Here is a 19,850-nt window from a genome sequence, read left to right as displayed (position 1 = left end):
TTCCATGGTTTTAGTGTAACGAAATATTGATCGGATTCCATTGTTTTAGTGTAAAGATCATATGGAATGAACAAATTATGTTACCATTTGCCCATATTTGGAACATTCCTATAATACAAATAAGAAAAGCATGCTTGCCAATTATTGTGTCCATAATTGTAATGTTTTGTTAGAGTAACGACAATGTTTTGTTTTTTATTTATACTTTTTTTCTTTTTCTTTTCTTCTATGATAGTATTGTTCGCCATATACAATCTCCATTTATCTCCATTAATTGTATAGTCAACACCGCTTTAACTTTTTTGTTTTTTAAAGGACCACTGTAACTAATTAAATAACAATTATTGTTAAATCACAATGGTTCATGTTTGATGTCAAATGCATCTATATATATATATATATATAATTTGCAATAATGTGTGATGCAATATATATGAGCATACTTAAACCAAATTTATAGACATTGACAATGGTATGGAGGGATAAATACAGAGAACTTTTATAGTTATTTAATGTTTCAGTTGAGTCATTCTAATCTTTTGTGCTCGTCTAGCAATCCATTTTTTTTTTCTTTTTCTTTTAGTCTTGTTGATGGGGATCTATGAAAAGGACTGTTATAGCTTTCTAATGCTAAAGTCACCAAATAGTTTACCAAACATATTTACTCGATGATAGATCAGGTTTTTACATGGACTTTTAAATATTATAGATGTCCCCTTTCTAATGCATATGAGAAGCTGGACTATTTATGTTACAATGTTACATAAACGTATGGAAGTCACCAGGAAAAGTAAGAGGGAAGTGATTGATACTCTTCATTTTTAGAAGATTATAATACAAGAAATTCCTATTTATTAATAAGTTTATAGAGCTTTATTTTGGTGAGGGAGACAAGAGAAAGTAATAGCATTAGTGGTTGTGGTGGGGGTAGTAGAGGAATTGAGCAGAGAATGTGACAGGAACAAAAAAAATATTGGAAGATCATGATCAGGAAAAATAGGATTTCATTGATCCTCCCTATTTTAACAGATCATAATGATCAATTTCAGAAAAGCAAAAAATTGAAAGAGGAAGTGTGATATTGATCAATTGGGTGTTTGAAATCACATAGGTATTTGTGTTTGTTTGTCTAATGCTATATCTATATGTTAAGAGTGTGCGATCACAGTACTATATGGGCTAAACATGGAAATCTTAAAAGATATATAAAAGGTTTTGCGTTACTTCATTTTTTGGATAACAGTGTAAGGTGTAGGACCAAGATATGATTAAGTTATAGACTATATGAATTAGTCCAAGATATGATTTTTTTAATTGATGGAAAATATGATTTTTGATGTTTGTAATCAATTTTATAGTTAATGTCAAAAAGTTATAGATTATATTAATTAGTTCTTTGATACGTTATTTTTAAATAATGGAAAGTATGCTATTTGATGTTTGTGATCAATTTGATAGTCACTGTCTAAATGTTACAGACTATATTAATTAGTTTATTTAATATGTTATTCTTAACTGATGGAAAATATAATTTTTGATGTTTGTAATCAGTTTTATAGTAAATATCAAAAAGTTATAGACTATATTAATTAGTTGATGTTTGTAATCAATTTTATAGTGGCAAAAAGTTACACTATATTAATTATTCTTTTGATCCGTTATTCTTAATTGATGGAAAATATGTTGTTTGATGTTTGTGATTAATTTAACAGTTAATGTCAGAAAGTTATAGATTATATTAATTAGTTCACTTGATATGTTATTCTTAATTAATGGAAAATATGAATTCTGATGTTTGTAATCGATGTCAAAAAGTTATAGACTATATTAATTAGTCTTTTTGATACATTATCCTTAATTAATGGAAAATATGCTGTTTGATTTTTGTGATCAATTTGATAGTCGATGTCAAAAAGTTATAGACTATATTTATTAGCCTATTTGATATATTATTCTTAATTGATGGAAAATATGATTTTCGATGTTTGCAATAAATTTTATAGTCAATGTCAAAATGTTATTAACTATACTAATTAATCTGTTTCATACATTATATGAAATTCAATTAATATTAAATTAGTCCTTTTGATACGTTACATTAAAGTCAGTTAATCTTAATATAGTCCAAGTGAATGTTCTCCGATTATATCTACCACTTTAACTTATTAATTAAATTTTATAGTCTATGTCAAAAACTTATAGACTATATTAATTAATGCCTTTGATGTGTTACACTAAAGTTGCCAACTTTATTGGCTAAAAAAAAAAAAAAACAAATCTGAACTTGCTCTTCATATTAAACTGGACCATACTTAAAAGCCGACTGAGGTTATGATAAAATATAATTCGATATCCCATTGTAAACAAATCAAACTGGCAGTATATTTTTATGGTCAATGTCATCCCATTCTCCTAAATAGTTCCCACTCAAAATTCTTAGCAAAGATTATAATTCCAAAAGCTTTGACTCTGCTATCTTCCTCTCCTACCGATACTATTTAGAGTCATTCACCAGAAAAAGCTACTGAGAGTCCAGACCCCATTTACTATAAATTACTCGTTTTAAATATGGTCATTTAGCGAAAAAGTACAATAAGATAATGATATACCGAAACGACATAGTTTCTCAAAAGCTAATATAAAAGCATATATAGGGCTGATCCAACGCCACAACATGGAACTTTATAGATTAATGTTTGTCTGGTAATGATTTGTTATGTTTATCTAGTGATTTAAATCTTCCATTAGCCTCTGAGACATGTATAGATTAAATAAGCCAAACTATTAAATTGAAATTTATTTTATATGAATTAAATTGGTATTAATTTCCTTTTAAATTTTAAAATAAAAAATAAAACATTATAAATTATGATTACCCAAAAGGCTTCGGATTCCTAGCTTTCAGAGCATTGTGAAAAACCCGGTACAAGCAATTTCCTTCCTCTATCTTCTATCAAATGGAATGGGAACAATGCATAATTTGCACATCAGATCGGTTCGAAATAAAAATACTTCTATGGATTTCTTTCTCTGTTTTTTTTTTTTTCTCACACTTTTCATTTTTTGTTGAATTCTCTATCATAAGCTGCAATTCATTGCCATCTTTGGTCCAAATAGAATCAATAACCCCGTCAAAATCAAACGGTTTTATTGTTTTTCTTTTCTTTTATTTTTTTTTTTTTCATCTTTACTACCTAAGAAAACTGAACATTTGGTCATGAGAATATTTCATTGTAGCCTGAAAATATGTACATAGTCACAAATCAAAATAGAGTTGCTCCGTTTAAGAAGCAATAAAAAGATTGATAACTGACTTTTATTTGCTTGTAAGAAAGTAGAGTTTCAAGTGCATTATCTCAGCAAGCCAATCTTTATGGATGTTTAATTTGCGTTTGGCATCTTTATAATGATTCATATACAATCTCCATTTATCACCATTACTTGCAAGGGTACGGTCCACAACCTATCACATTTTGTTTTGTTTTGTTTTTTTTTTTTTTTTAAATGAAAGGACCACTATAACTTATTAAATAAAAATCATTAAATCACAATGATTTTATCCCCCCCCAAAAAAAAAAAAAAAAAGATGATTCATGTATGATGTAAAACATATATATAATCTGTACATGAGTTTGGTTCAGCAACAAAAACACAGAATTCTAGTATGGATTCTGAAAAAAGTACACCCCGATTCTTCAAATTGGCAGGATAAAATATAATAATTATTTGTATCTGTACTGCTTGCTTTGGATTGAGACCTCTCTGCTTCTGGGATTAAAAAGACTAATTGACCTGTTTCATTTTTAATTATTATTATTATTACTATTTTTTATCTAACACATGTATACAAAACTGAAGACTAAAATTTCTCTATTATGCCCTGCATGTAGCTCATTTTATTTCCTTCAACTCCAATCGTGATAGCTGATACTCTGCAGCAATAAATATATGGAAAGCTTTCATTTGATATGAGAAGAGGAACAAAGTTCAAACTCAGATTTTTTATTAGTCAATAGTTACCTTCTTTTTGCTATGACAATATTGCAGTCTAAGCTTGAAAATTTGGATATAGTCACAAAAACAAAACAGAGTGGCACTGTTTTAACGAGCAATAAAAAAGATTGACGATTGACTACTATGTAACTGTACATGTAGAGTTCCAAGTGCAACTCTATCTAATCAAGCCAATCTTCATGGTTGGTTAACTTGCATTTGGTATCTTTGCAATGACTCAAAATACATTCGTCTTCATCTGTAAGGCCAACCGGACAAGTGCTGGCCACTTGTTTGCAAAATAATGTGAAGTTCAACATCGGTTAGAAAGGGGAATGAAGCATGATTTATAAGCGTGTGGATACTTTACCCTTGTAGACGCGTTTTAAACCCATAAAGACTGGATTGTAACAGGATTTTTCAGTTCCAAAGCAGATAATATCTACATATTGGTGGATTGGACTGTTACAACAATTTCCTATTCTAGTGTCTGTGGAATTTTATTTTATTCTTTTAAAATTACTATTTGATTGTATTAATGTGAAGAAAATTGAACGAGTAGAATACTTATATCCAAATAGCCCTTTTTTTTCTTTTTCTTTTTTAAATTTTTATTTAAGGAAAGTATTTACGCATGTATGTCTAGAATTTGTAAATCCCAAGTATTCATTAAATATGCAAGGACTGAGTGTTCTTTCCCTAAAATAAACCAAACTAAAATCAATGAGCAAACAAAATGACGTTTATCATATGCTTTGTTATTTGTATGTGGAAGGGCATATACACTACATTACAAACAAAAAAAAAACAAATCGAGAAAGGGAAAAGAAAGCTGTATTAATACTAATATACCTAGATAGTCCAAATAGTCTTTTTTATTGTATTATTTTTTTCAATACTACATTTTGATTATGAAAAATATCAGTATAATCATCTCACATTTCACTTCTTTTTCAATAAAATACCAAATTTTTTAGAATTTTTAATAAAGTTAAAATCTGATAAATTTACCCTTCATTTAATAAACTTCTTTTACCCATTTTTAAAAATAATGAATAATAAAAATGAAATAATAAAAATAATATGATCAAATCCATAATTAACTTTTTTCTTTTAATTTTTTTTAAAAAAAAGAAGGGATAGTGGTACCAATACACCTTCAATTATATATGGTTTGGCATTTTACACCCTAGATTGTTTTTTTTTTTTTTGGCATTTTGCACCTTTAAACTTAACTTTTTTTGCACCTTGTATCCTCCTCAATTTTTCAGTTAACTTTTTAACAGAGTTATCACATAATTAGTACATGAGACTAAAAAATATAATTTTGTAAAATTTAAGGTATAAAATGTTAAAAAAAAAAATCTAAAGAAAAAATTAATCAAAATACAAAAAATATTAAATAATGCAATTATTTTTTAAATCAGTTATTTAAAAAAAAAAGTAAAAAAATTACAAATACAATTTTTTTAAAAATAAAAATAAAAATATTTATATATAATATATATCTTAAAAAAATAAAGACCAACAAAAAGTTAGCAATTTTAGAAGAAGTATGTATATATAGTTGTGTGTGTGTGTTTTCAAAGTTCTTAGAAATTAAAAAAAAAAGAAATAGAACTGAAAAAAAAAAATCAATGTAAATAGGTCAAATTCTAATTCTATGAATGAAAAGTTTTAAAAATTGATTTAAATTGAAACAAAAGCAATATGTAAGGAAATGTAATGATATTTTTCATAATAAAATTGTAGCATTTAAAAACTAGCAAATTAACGGATGTTACGATGATCTTTATTCATTTTTAAATAAGTAATAATCTTTAACACTTATCGCTTTACTATATATATATATAGATAGATATTAAAATGCAGTAATTGATTAAAAAAAACAGAAAAACAGAAGAAAAAAAATAGACATACAGGTACAATTAATTGATGTACTTCAATTTTTAAGTAAATTTTCTCCTCAAGCAATTCATCATTGGTGGTAAAATGCCTCCTTTATTTTTATATATTGAAAAAATAATAAAACTAAATAAAATATTTTTATTGACATAAGGAATACATATAATATTGTTAATATAAAGCGCATATATATTTATAAGTCAATAAAACTTTATCAATGTCAATGGAAATCTATCAATGACCATAAAAATCTTTTAAAATGAAAATTTTCTTTATAATTCTATAACAAAAAATTTAAGAATCACTAATAGCTTTAGGTTATTAGATTTAAATTCAAATAATAACTAATAACGCAACTGTCAGGATCCGTCCAGAATTTCTTCCCCGGAACCCTAGACAGCCTTGATCCCAGGAAAACCCTACCGAACCCTCCAACGGAAAATCAGGCAGAGCCTCCCCTAAGGGATTTACTTACCACAAATTTACCTGCACTGAAAACACACTTCTAAAAACATCCCCTTATTCCTCCCACAAACTACAAATTGTTCCACAAATTTCAGCACTTCAAAATAAAACAACAGCAGCAACCCAGTGCATAAAAACAACGACACGTCCAATACAGTATACAGAGCATTATACAATTAACTGTGGAATTTATAAAAATGACAGATAAAGAAACAATACAAGATAGAGAGGAAAAAAGGGAAGAAAAACTTCTTGAACCTTCGGCAACGAACTGAGACGTTGGGCTCGCCCCGGACAATCAACGTCTCCAACCTGAACCTAGGGGAACGGAATTTAAGAGTGTGAGATGCTAATCATCTCAGTGAGTGACCCTAACTACTATACACCTTTAATATATAATAATATAAAAATAAGGGAATTTAATTAACCAGTACAGAACAATTAAATAAATAAATAAATAAACAATTGAAGTAATACTTTCTCTCAAAACCCTCACTAGTCACTCTGTTGGAAAAGTTCCCCTTTTAAAACATTTTCACAAAACCCGATGTACGTACTCCCCGAAAACCAAGACATCAAATAATTTAATAAACAACAATTAAATAAATAAATACCCTAAATATAAATAAACTGCAATAAATTATAATAAATCATTTTAGAACACCTTTGGGGTTTAAAATATTATTTGCAATTTACACCGACGCACCACACCATATACCGGTGATGCCCTTCGATACCCAGCGTCCTGAGCACCGACTGGCAGGGGGTTAAAGAGAGAAACTTGCAACGGTCACTTCGGCATCCTGACAGTACCGACTGCTAAAACCATCAACCCGGCCAAGGAGGGGGGCAGCTGTGCACAACAATAACCTTGCCTGCCCACGGTCCAATGGCAACTCACGGGTGAAGTAATAACCGCACGCTAAACCACATAATAACCGCGTGCTACCACGTGTCCATACACCATACACCAGAACATCAATACTGTATGAGTGCATCTAAAAATAAACATTAATAACCAACCGTACCGTTTTCCAAAATTACTGTGGAAAATATACCAAATTTTCACAAAACACCATCCCACATATTTTTATTCAACAACCCGGTACGAAAACACCGATAACAGATAAAACCATACATTTTCTCGTAATACGAGATTCAACAATTGAAATACTATGGGCATAATTTATAAAATTAAACCACCAACTTAAACAAATATTTTCATAAAATATTTAACCCAATTATGCCCGAAATTTATATAAAATCCAAACACAACAAATTACTGAAAATACTTACTCATGTGTAATAAATATCATTTAATCACAATAAAATAATAATCGGGAATTTTCTAATGACCCCAAAATTTCATTTAGCACCAATGGGTAAATATATATATAAAATAATATTTTTCCTGATTGTATTTAAAATACACCACATGAGCACAAATTATAGATATCAATTTAATACCACATAAATACAATTAATTATCCCAAAAATATTTTTAAAGGTGGGTCACTCACCTGGAGCACGCAATTAACCTACGATCCACCACGGGATCAATTTCACGACTCACCGGTGCTCCTAGAACAAAATTCACAGACAGTCAAATAAATTAATATTTTATTCGGGTAAATAATACCCGGTACCCGGGGGGTCAAACACAAACTTTAACCAAAATAGGCGAATGATATACCGAATCGAAGCTCGTGGAACGAGGATCACAAATCCGGTCTCCATCGACCCCAATTCCGCCGGAGGTGGCCGGAATTTGGTCGGGAAGCTTCGGCCGGTTTTGATTTGAGGAATCTTTCAAACGGTGGGGATTTTGGGCAAACTAACCCCGGAAATGGACTCAGAGGGCCAAAAATAGTGGGATAGAGGTATGGGACGGGTTGGGTTGGTCGGAAACGGCGAGAATCGTCGGAAAAATTCCACCTCGCCGCCGTGACTTCGCCGGCCCGATCTAGGCGTGTTCGGCGGCGGCTGGCCGGGAAATTTGGTGGCCGAGGTCGCGAGGTGGCGGGCTTGGACTGTCAGGACCCGTCCAGAATTCCTTCCCCGGAACCCTAGACAGCCCTGATCCCAGGGAAATACCACCGAACCTTCCAACGGAAAATCCGGCAGCACCTCCCCTAAGGGATTTACTTACCACAAATTTACCTGCACTGAAAACACACTTCAAAAATATCCCCTTATTCCTCCCACAAACTAAAAATTGGTTCCACAAATTTCAGCACTTCAAAACAAAAATACAGTAATCCAGTGCAAGATAAATACAACAAGAGTGAAAGAAATAGTACAACTGCAATAAAGAAGAACAGGGTACTTCACGAAGTAAAACAGCGATGAAGATCAAGTCCGCTCTGGATGAACACCGACAACCTGGTACCTAGAGGAACGGAATTTAAGAGTGTGAGATGCTAATCATCTCAGTGAGCGACCCTGCTACTATACAATATACTACCACGGTAATAGGTATATAAATAATAATTATTTGGAAATAATAATTTCTCTCAAAACCCTTACAATTCTCTCAGTTGGAAAGGTTCCCCTTTTAAAACATTTTCACAAAACCCTTTATTCATATTCCCCGAAAACCAAGACATCAAATAAATATCCGGACAGTAATAATTATATTTTTAATTCCAATACAGTTTCTAAACATTTTATTTTTAAAACACAGTTCTGAAAATCATTTGATGCGCCCACTATATACCAGTGGCGCCAGAGTACCCAGCGTCCCGAGGTACTGCCAGACAGGAGGTTATAAAGAGAAATCGGCATACGGTCGCGTGGCGTCCCACTGCGCCGCTGCTAACCTGGTGTCCCGGCCAAAGGGGGGTGGCCACCCTCTCCGATGGCATCCACAGGACACCCTCATAATATCACCTGCGCGCTACTCACACCCACCTGCGCGCTAATCATATCCGTGTGCACAATATCCATATCACATATACCATATCACATAATCAGAACACCAGTACGTGCACGGTGCATCTAAAAATCATAAAATCCATAAATTTAAATCATAAAACAAATTTCACATTTTTCATAAACATAGCGGGCATAATCCATCCGCTTGAACCGGGAAATTCTCCACAATTACTTTATAATCAATACCATAAATTCCATGATTTTCAAATCCACCAATTCCCAAATCCATCAATTCAAATATCCACATTTTTCCAAGCATAAATAATTTCTCGAAATATCATAATCAAATCTCATAATATTCCATGGGCATATTTTATAAAATTTGAAATCACCAACATAACCAAATATTTTCCTTGAAATATTTGAAAATCAAATCGTGCCCAATTTACCATTAAAACCACACCAATTCCAAAATCCTCAAAACCATAAAATAATTCCACACGGCATAAATTTGTAGAATTCGCATTTTCTTAAATCCAATAAATTCATAAATAATTCTACAATAAATCCAATAAATATTTGGCACATAGAAATTAAATTCCAAATATTTAATTCACACATAATATATTCATCAATTAAATTCCCCAAAATTAATTTGAAGGTGGGTCACTCACCTGGAGCATGCAATTAACCCATGATCCACCACGGGATCAATTCTACGACTCACCGGTGCTCCTAGAACAAAATTCACAGACAGTCAAATAAAATAATATTTTATTCGGGTAAATAATACCCGGTGCCCGGGGGGATCAAAACACAAACGATATCTAGAATTTACGAGTTATATACCGAATCGAAACTCGAGTGATGCTGATCACAGATTCGGTCTCAATTTCCAAGGATCGTACCCGACGGGGTCGGAATTTCGTCGGGAAGCTTTTCGGGTTTCGGCTCCGCAATTCTCCCAAACCGTCGCGAGTTGGCGGAAACGGAAGCCGGATTCAGGTTCAGGAGGTCGAACACAGCGGACTGGAGCCGGCCGAAAATTTCGGGTACTCGCCGGAACAGTAATTTCTGGCGGGCCGCCACGGTCACCGGCAACCGTCGCCGGCGGCGGCGCGTGCGGTGGCCGTTGGCTGTGAAATTTTGTAGTCTTGTAGATCTTGAGGAGAGCAATCCAACGGGACCGACGGTGAGCAAAACGGAGGTCGGACGGCGGAGAAATCACCGTTTGAAGATTTCCGACCCCTCGCTGGAAAACGCTCCGATCCCGGCGCGTCGGTGGTCCGATGGCCGTGATTTTTGGTGGGTAGGCTGGACTTGAGGAGAGGATCAAGGCTACCTGGCGCGTGTACTGTATATCGGCCAGAACAGGGTCGATTCGCAGTGGCCGGCGGTGGAGGGGAAAAACTCGCCGCCAAACTTCGGACGTCCGATCCGGGCGCATCCGGCGGCCGTTCGCCGTGAAATTTGGAGGTTTTGCCGGAAATGAGGTGGGCAATCTGGATGGCCGGCGCGTGTACAGTAACTAGACCGGAAAACGTGAAAATGACCGGCGGCCGGTGACTCTCTCTCTCTCTCCTCTCTCTCTTTCTCTCTCTTCCCCGAGTGTTTTAACAAATAAAACCCCTGCGTGACACTGTTCATGCCACGTGGACCAATCAGAAGCTGACACGTGGCATTACTGTGCACTTAAGTCAGATATATTAAAATAATACGGTACCCGGCGAATTTCAAACGTCCGTAACTTTTTAACCAAATGTCCGATTTAAGCGTGCCGCTAGTCTATGAACTTGTATCGACGAGTACTTTACAACCATACAAGAGTCAACTCAAAATTACATTACAAGAAAAAGTCAACTCCCGGCACCTTTTGGACAGTTTACACTTCAACTTGTTTTGCCCATAACTTTCAAACCGTAGCTCCGTTTTCGACGTGCTACCAGTCTACGAACTCGTGGCATCGTGCACTTCGCCACGGTACCCTGGTCAACTTGAAATTCCCACCGAGTCAAAAAGGCAACTTTTGACCCTTCGGTCAACGGTCAACGGTCAACCTCGGTCAACGTGCACGGATTCCGGTGCGATTTGGGACGGGGTGTTACATGGACGGTGGCCGGCGCGTGTAGCATTCTGGGGATTGAAATCCGGCGAAACACCGGTCAAACAGGGAGAGGGTGAGAGAGTCAAATGAGAGAGAAAGGGAGAAGAGAAATTCTGCGTTTTTTGTTGATGGGTCGGGGAAGAGAAGGAAGAAAAGGAAAAAAAGAAAAAGAAAAAGAAAAAAGAAAAGGGTGTTTTCCCACGTGGGGAAAAGAAAAAGAAAAAGAAAAAGAAAAAGAAAAAGGAAAAATAAAAAGAGTAAATTAAAAATAATCAATTAATATTAATAATGATATTATTATTTAAAATAATAATAAAAATAATTTGATTTTTAAACATGGTTAACATGTGGCATTTCACCATGGTGACACATGGTCACCTTCATTAAGTCACACGTGGCACATCGTTACGCGTGTAAAAATAATAATAAAATAATACAGTATTTGAAAAACTTTACAAGTCCATAACTTTCAAACCACATGTCCAAATCGGACGTGCCGCTAGTCTACGGACTCGTATCGATGAGCACTTCACAACCATGCATGAGTCAACGCTCAACCTTGCATGAATAAAAAGTCAACTCCGGCACCCTTTGGACAGTTTGGACCTCAACTTGTTTTGCTCATAACTTTCAAACCGTAGCTCCGTTTTCAACGTGCTACCAGTCTACGAACTCGTGCCAACGTGTACTCCATAACGGTATCTCAGTCAACCTAGAATTCCAACCGGGTCAAAAAGTCAACTTTTGACCCCTTCGGTCAACGGTCAATAGTCAACCTCGGTCAACGTGCAAAAATTCCGACATGGTTCGGGACGGGATGTTACAGAAATCAACCAATAAGCATTATCCACAAAAATCTATTGATTTTAATTATATCAGAAATTCCTGATAAGAGAATGACTGATTATATAACTCTATAAAGTTTATAAACAAGTTGGAATTATAATTCTATAACATTGTGCCAAAAAATCCATAAGATATTTGAAAGTCTAGATTAAATATACCCAATCTTTGTGATAAATATGGTCAACGAAGACTATAAAGCCTCATTACCGGGTCACTGCAAAAGGATATCAATAAAGAGAAATACAAATAAATTAAGAAAGGAAATTGCATATCTTAGTGCCCCTCTACCAATTTTTCATTAAATTTTTCACACATACTATTTAAATAAAATGAAATGAATTAAAATTATAAAAATATTTTACAATACTGTAATTCACGAATTCTACAAAAGTAGCTAGCCACTTAAAAAATAGTAATAATAAAAATAAATCTAGATAAAATATACCCTTTAGTTTTTGGAATAATACGAGGAAATTCACGAATTCTGCAAAGGTAGCCACTTAAAAGAGTTCATAAAAAGATTTGAAAATCTAGGTAAACGAAGACTTGAAGCCCTATTATCCCGGTCACTGCAATGGGGTATTGAATTTTGAATGGGGTTGGTTGTCGACAACAGTGGAATCTCCAAAATAAAGAGAAATATTTATAAATTAAGAAAGGAAATTGCATATCATAGAGGATCATGGTTTTACTCTGCCAACTTTCCATCAAATATTCACACTAACATTATATAAAAATCATTGTCATTACTATTAAAGCATAGCTATCCAGTAATTAGTCTTTGCATTAGTCATTGTTTACTCTGTTTTTTTCCCCCCTCTTGTGTCCTATTTTTTATTTTCATTAACTTAGTTTATTTAGCACTAAAGAAAAATATAACACAAATTTTTAGGTTGGTTTATTTAGCATTAAGGAAAAATCCTTTTCAGCAACAACTTGTTAAGATCTCCTTATGGAGAATCTTATGATGAGATTAAGGGCTTGTTTTATATGCCAAAATGTTTGACAAATACCATTTTGACCATTAAAAAATAGATGCAATAGTGGGTGTATATAGTGTTATTCATAAATTAGGAAAAATAAAATAAATTACCAGGAGATATAAAATAAGTTTTAATTTTAGAATATTGATGCGAGACCTGTGTGATATCACAGTGTCTTTAAAATGAATTTCACCCTACCGATATAGATGGCTTTATAACACTCATCTCCCATGATACAACCGATGACTAAGACTTTGGACACAGCACTTTCAAAATCTTTCTCTGCGAACTTTCAATACTTGAGCTTTACCTGACACCCAATGTAAAAACGTTTCCCAAAAATTCTCTCCGTTTCAAAAGGAGCTCTAGAAAAAAAAAAAAAAAAAAAAAACCTTTGCTGTTTTCAAAAAGCAATTTGGTCAAAAACTTATATTCCTTCAAAACCATAAAACCATAGTTAGAAAAACTAAAGGATTGAGCTATTAATATCCATTAAAACCCATAAAACTCATAAAACTCGTTTATGTCAAATCATTCAAACCTATTCAATAAAAACGTTACATATCTATATATATATATATATAATATTCATAACTACTCACAAATTTCTTAATGTTTATTAATGCTTCCCAAAGGTCAAGATGATATGTCAAACTTATTTGTCCAATATCTGGGTTCAGTTGTTAGTTGGACACTAGGGACCGGTCTGAGCATTATAATGTTTTTTTTTTTTTTTTTTTTTTTGCGGTTTTTTGAAAATAGAATTATAATGTGTATTACTATAGATAATTCATTTATTGGTGTCTGAAAATTGAAGTGGTTCCCATGTCTTTCTCAACCATGATGTGCGCTCGCTTATTTTTCCATATTAAATTAACAAGCAACTTGACACACCTATTTTGGTCTAAATATAGATTTTACCATCGGACTTTTCATATTATGTATACATACATTTATATATTTGTTTGAGTGATAAAATTAACAAAATATATTGTTCAATTCTGACAGTGTAACTATCTAGCTCAAGTTATGTTTCTAGCTCAAGGTCATAAATTAGAACAGATCACTCGCTGTACTGTTAGTGAATCAAATATTGCTTAATTTGTATCAAGATGGCTATAAATCAAGAAACTGAATTAGAATGCTCTAGTGATGTTTTCCAGAATTGTAAGAGTTATCAATGATTAACAAACTTAACAAACTGACATTACAAATTATATTAAAATCATTGGTCAGCTATTCAACTAATAGTTGAATTGGATGCTGATCTGGAAGCTGATTGGAACTCTACACTTTCTATGGTCTAGAACAGCCTCCTCTGCAATCTGACCTTTAGGATGCACATATCTGAATTCAAGTTCTTAATTTTTGAAGAGACTTGTCTCTTAAAAAATGAAAGTCAAATTTCTATATGTTTTATCCTAGCATGTTGTAGTGTATTTGCAGTCAATTTATGCAGCCCCTATATTATCTCTCCAAATGATAGGATTTGGAAGAAGAAAGCTGCATCTCTTTTGCCAAATTTTTCTCACAAAACACAATTCAATATTTGCATATGCCAAAAGCTCTATACCCTGCTTCTTCCTGGTACGCGTTATGACATGATGTCTTGGTTACTAGCATAGAGAACGTGATAGTTCTTGAAAGAGACTATGCCTTTATTTCTCAACAATTGAGGCCAGAGTTCATACTCCTAAGTGCTAACTGACAGTTTCTTGCCTGCAAACTGCATGGTGTAACAGTCAGTCTGTTTTCATCTAAAACCTGCAAACTTTGCCCCAAAAAAAAGTAAAATATATATAAAAAAAAAAATTAAATAAAAAAGGTAGAATATGCAATTGGTACTGCAGTGAATTTATAGGTGAAGTTAAATTACTACTGCAGTACATTAACTCAAGGGTTTTGAGAGACTTTTTTCACATGAACAAAATTAAAGGAAAATGGAAAATTTTCACTTGACCATGATGTAGTCTGACATTTAAAACATTTCTAGTAGGTAAATATTTTGTAAGCATGATCTAACTCCTAAATCCAGGTTTTTTTTACAAACTTGCAGGGAAAAAGAATATCGAGATGGTAACCGTGAATAAAATTGGCAGTTTCATAAGAAGAAGCAAGAAAGAGATTGGTAATTGATATTTATGTACCTAAGCAAGCAGAGATTGGTAGTAAGCCAATCTTGACAGATTATTAGTTTGCCTTTGACAATATTGTTGCAGCAATTAAAATATAAACCCTGTTAGAAATTACCATTCTAACAACAAATGCAGAGAAGAATCTTTATTATTAACAGTAACGTGGAGTCTTGAGGTTAAGAAATACTTGTTCTTGAGTCTTGAGGTTGAGAATCTTTATTACTATTAGCATTTTTGCTTTGGGATTTATAAAGTATGTTTGTGGCTACATCTAGAATTCGTGCCTTGAAATTATGCACAATGTAATGCCTAGGAATTAATCGTATTTTGTAAGTATGCAAGGATTGAATGTCTGCCAATAACTAAGCTATAAGTAAAATAAAATTGTCTGACAGTCTTCTACTCAATGAGGTTATAATGTTTATTGTATTGATAAATAGCTTACAGAAAAAGGTGTCTTAATAACACAGACCTAAAAAGACTGTCCAACCAGCGTGAGCTCTATTGTATTCTCCAAATTTGGTAATCTCAAAATCATAATTAAAGATATTTTCCAATTCATTTCACTGATTAGCCAAATTCTCAACAACAGATCAGGGGAAGAGATCCATTACCTGTAATATGACTGGTGAAATACGTGATTCATGTTCTAAGTATGTCACTGCTTCAGCTCAAGTTTGGAAGTTACAACTCCAATTTTGAAGATTCCATATGTACACCATGTACAACATAACAAATAATAAGGTAAGTGGCAAGCATACACAACAGAGAGGCTATGTTGTTGTTTATTCAAGCAGTAGATGGTGTACAACCAAATAATATTGATTAAAACATTAGACTATCCAAATTTAGAAACATCAATCCAAGTTCTTCAACATTAATTACATATAAATACAAACTTTAGAAACATCAATCCAAGTTCTTCAACATTTACTTCCAAGGGTAATGAAATATTTTTGCTCATCTTCGTCTCCTTTGTGGGATCACACCAAAAATCTTGAACATCAAATTTGGTCTCCTCGAGGTGATGATATGTCCAGCTATCAGTCCAATTATCAGTCCACCTCCATAACCTATTACAACAGCTTTCCAACTCAAGGAAAATGAAATTGAATCTAATTCCTCATCATCTTGAGAAGGTGGTAGCTAAGTCCCACACGTTTTTGACAATGGAAGACCACATAATCCCGCATTTCCCTCGAATGAAGAATTTGGAAATATCCCAATCTGTCCAGCCTGTGGTATTGGACCTGTGAGTCGATTTTTGGAGACATTCAAGTATTCAAGAAATGTGAGACTAGTTAACTGTGGAGGGATTTTACCAGAAAGCTTATTGTTAGAGAGATCTAACGATTCAAGCTCAACCAGATTCCGTAGAGATGAAGGAATATGTCTTGAAAAATCATTACTTGACAAATTGAGCACGATTAGATATTGTAGATCCCCTATTGTCTCTGGGATTTCTCCATGAAATCTGTTGTTCGAGAAATCAATGGACACAAACATGGCGAAAATTTTGACAAAAAGCATTTCTAGGCCCTTATTTACCTCAGTCACTGAGTACTGGTAAGACTCATCATCACCAATGTACGTCACTCCTGACGAATTTCTCTGAGAGATTTTGCTCATTGAAGTCCAATTTGTAAAATATTCTGATGATAAACTTCCACTAAAATCATGGAACGAGAGGTCAATGATACTTAATTTCAGAAAGCCAGAAAAGTTATGTGGACAAGGACAGTGAAATTTGTTATGAGCTAAGATGAGAACCTGAGGATTTAACAAATTCTGTAGCCAAAAAGGAAATGTGTCATCCAGCTGGCTAAGATTTAGAATCTGTAGCTCTTCACATTTAATGAGTGAGTTTGGCATCTTCCCATATAGTTGGTTGCAGCTCAAGTCCAGTGTCTTCAATTTTCTTCTATCTCCACAAGTCTCAGGCATTTCACCATGAAAGTGGTTTATTCTTAGATTTAGAACCAACAAAGAGCTATTGAAGTTACCCAAACATTGAGGAATGGTACCACTCAAATTGTTACTTGACAAATCAAGATATTGAAGATCCGCCAATTTACAGAACAATGGATCAATTCTTCCAACCAAGCTATTTTCTGATACAGAAAAGTACCTGGTCGACATTGGTGGAACAACAACTGGTCCGCCCAACATGTTGGAATGCAGGTCGAGTAAATACAGTTTCTTCCATGGAAGAACTAAGGGGGAGTTCTTCCCAACCACTAAATTTGTTATGAGAAAGATCCAGAATCTTCAAGGTCTCCGTCGGTGTGTTGAAGAACCATTTGGGAATTGGACCAGTAATCCTATTGTGGGAAAAGTTTAAGGATTCCAATTCATCTTGTGTTTTCAGAAACATTGGAAATTCACTAATGTTGCATGAGGAAAATGATAAGATATGCAACTTGGGGATATGATGATAAGCAGAACAAGAAGAAGAACTCCTACTTACATTATTTGTTACAAATAGGCCTCTATTATTCGAAAGCAAAAGATCATGAAGCAAACTCAACCCCGAAAAGATTGTGCCAAAATCAAGACTGCCACTTAAGTCATTTGAATCAAGGCACATTTCTCTGAGCATTTTGAGTTTGGATATGGAACTTGGGATGTGTCCAGTTAAATTGTTTTTACTTAAAAACAGGTTTTCCAACTTGGATGAATGATCAGAAATGTTTTGGATATTAAGAGATCCAGAAAGCTGATTGTTTTTCAAAGATAAGTATGTCAGAGAAGGTAATTTAAACAAAGACCGAGGAATGACACCAGTGAAAGAATTATATGACAGATCAATACATTCAAGAAATGTGAGGTTTTGAATAGTGGATGGAATTGAACCTGTCAAATTATTGTTCTGAAGATTGATAGATTTGATCTGATGTGGGAGTGAGCTTGGGAATTTTCCATCAAACAGATTTGTTGAAAGTATCAACATTTCTAATTGTGAGAGATTTCCAAATGAAGACGGAATTTGGCCACTGAAATTATTGTCATCAAGAAACAAATATTTCAACTGTGTAAGGTTTCCAAGTGAAGAAGGCAATTCACCACTAAATTGATTACCAGAAAGATCAATTGTAGTGAGCTTTGCAAGGTTCCCTACCCTATATGGAAGTTGGCCATAGAAATGGTTTGATGAGAGGCCAAGATATGAGAGTTCAGAAAGGTTCCAAAGAGAATATGGAACAACCCCCCGAAAGTTGCACTTTTCAAGATCCATAAAATTCAAGAATTTTAGTTTGCCAATTGAAACTGGCAGTTTTCCTGAGAAAGTGGTCTTGGAAAGATCCAAAAACTTGAGCGTACTACCAGAGTGGAATTCTGGAAGAGAACCAGTAAGACCACTGTTTCTGGACATACGAATCTATATTATCTTAGGCAACTGGAAGATACTCTTTGGGAATTGACCATGCAAAAGGCATGCCTCAAAAGAGAGATGTGTTAAGGAATACAAATTCCCTATGTGTTCAGGAACCGAGGAAGAAAGCTTGACCAAATTAAGATGAAGCTGTCTTAAATTTGTCATGCTTCTCGTGAGCTTTCCAAGCTCTCCTTCTCTTAGTTTCAAAAGACTTCCATCATGGTTAATATTAAAAGAAAGATCAAGGGAAACCAAACGTGTCAACCTTGAAATTTGAGATGGAATGAAACCAGAAAACATAGAAGAAGAGAGATTGAATGAGTTAACCTTGAAAGCCGGTGAAACTCAGATGGAATCGGAGATGGACTGAAGTTGTTGAAGGCAAGGTTGAGCTTTCGAAGACAGTGCAAGTTGAAAAGGCTGCTGTTAGAAAGCAGAGGACCATAAATCCAACTATTGCTGAGGTCTAGGCTTAATATGTGACCAGTTTCCGTGTTGCATAAGACACCATCCCAAGAACAGCAATCAATGGCAGAATTCCAACGTTTCATCTTTGGATAAGCGGAGGAAGAATGTTCATGTCTCTTGAATTTAAACTCGGTTTTTAGTTTCAGTAAAATGGAGCTTTGGTGTGGGAGGCAAGAGAAAGTAGTAATGGTGATGGTAGTAGAGGAAATATTATTGAGAGAATTTGATGAAATAGAGAAACAACAACATGGGATTATTATGGCCAAATAAAATAAGAGGAATCGATTGATATTCCTCTTCATATTTAGCATTATATGATCAGAGCTACCAAAAAAGGAAGTTAATTTGTGCACTATGGATCTCAATATATCGTAATTAATTTGTATGTAGGTTGTGTTTCGTGTTATAGTGCTATATATAGATGGAAAATGAGTATAGTACTGTTTCAGAAAACGCGGAAGAATTTATCTTTGTGGAAGTTCATAGAAATAATGTCTCAAGGAAAAAAAAAAAGGTTCAGAGAAATAATATATTAGTCAAAGTGGCACTTGGTTATGGTCCACTTGTTATATATAAGTTGGTCGAACGTGAAAAAAATAAAAATTAAAAAAAAAGAAGCGATTTTTCTGTTCACCGCATCGTAAATTATCACAGTTGATATATTTTAGTGTCGATTGTGTTGAAAGAAAGAAACCCTCTAA

At 33.8% G+C, this 19,850-nt stretch overlaps 1 protein-coding gene across 1 annotated transcript; it reads right to left on the bottom strand.

The window, feature by feature from the left end:
- Positions 1-16,451: 16,451 nt before the first annotated feature.
- Positions 16,452-19,232, bottom strand: LOC125422760 (receptor-like protein 53). The gene is made up of 3 exons (XM_060815114.1): positions 19,009-19,232; positions 17,773-18,670; positions 16,452-17,531 (listed from the first exon to the last, which is right to left on the bottom strand). The coding sequence occupies exons 1-3, from the start codon at positions 19,230-19,232 to the stop codon at positions 16,452-16,454; spliced, it is 2,202 nt and encodes a 733-aa protein (XP_060671097.1).
- Positions 19,233-19,850: the final 618 nt, after the last annotated feature.

Source organism: Ziziphus jujuba, chromosome 2 (genome assembly GCF_031755915.1).
Source record: "Ziziphus jujuba cultivar Dongzao chromosome 2, ASM3175591v1".
Lineage (NCBI taxonomy): Eukaryota > Viridiplantae > Streptophyta > Magnoliopsida > Rosales > Rhamnaceae > Ziziphus > Ziziphus jujuba.
Note: the sequence above shows the minus strand (reverse complement) of the source record. Positions and strands in the feature narration are given on the sequence as shown.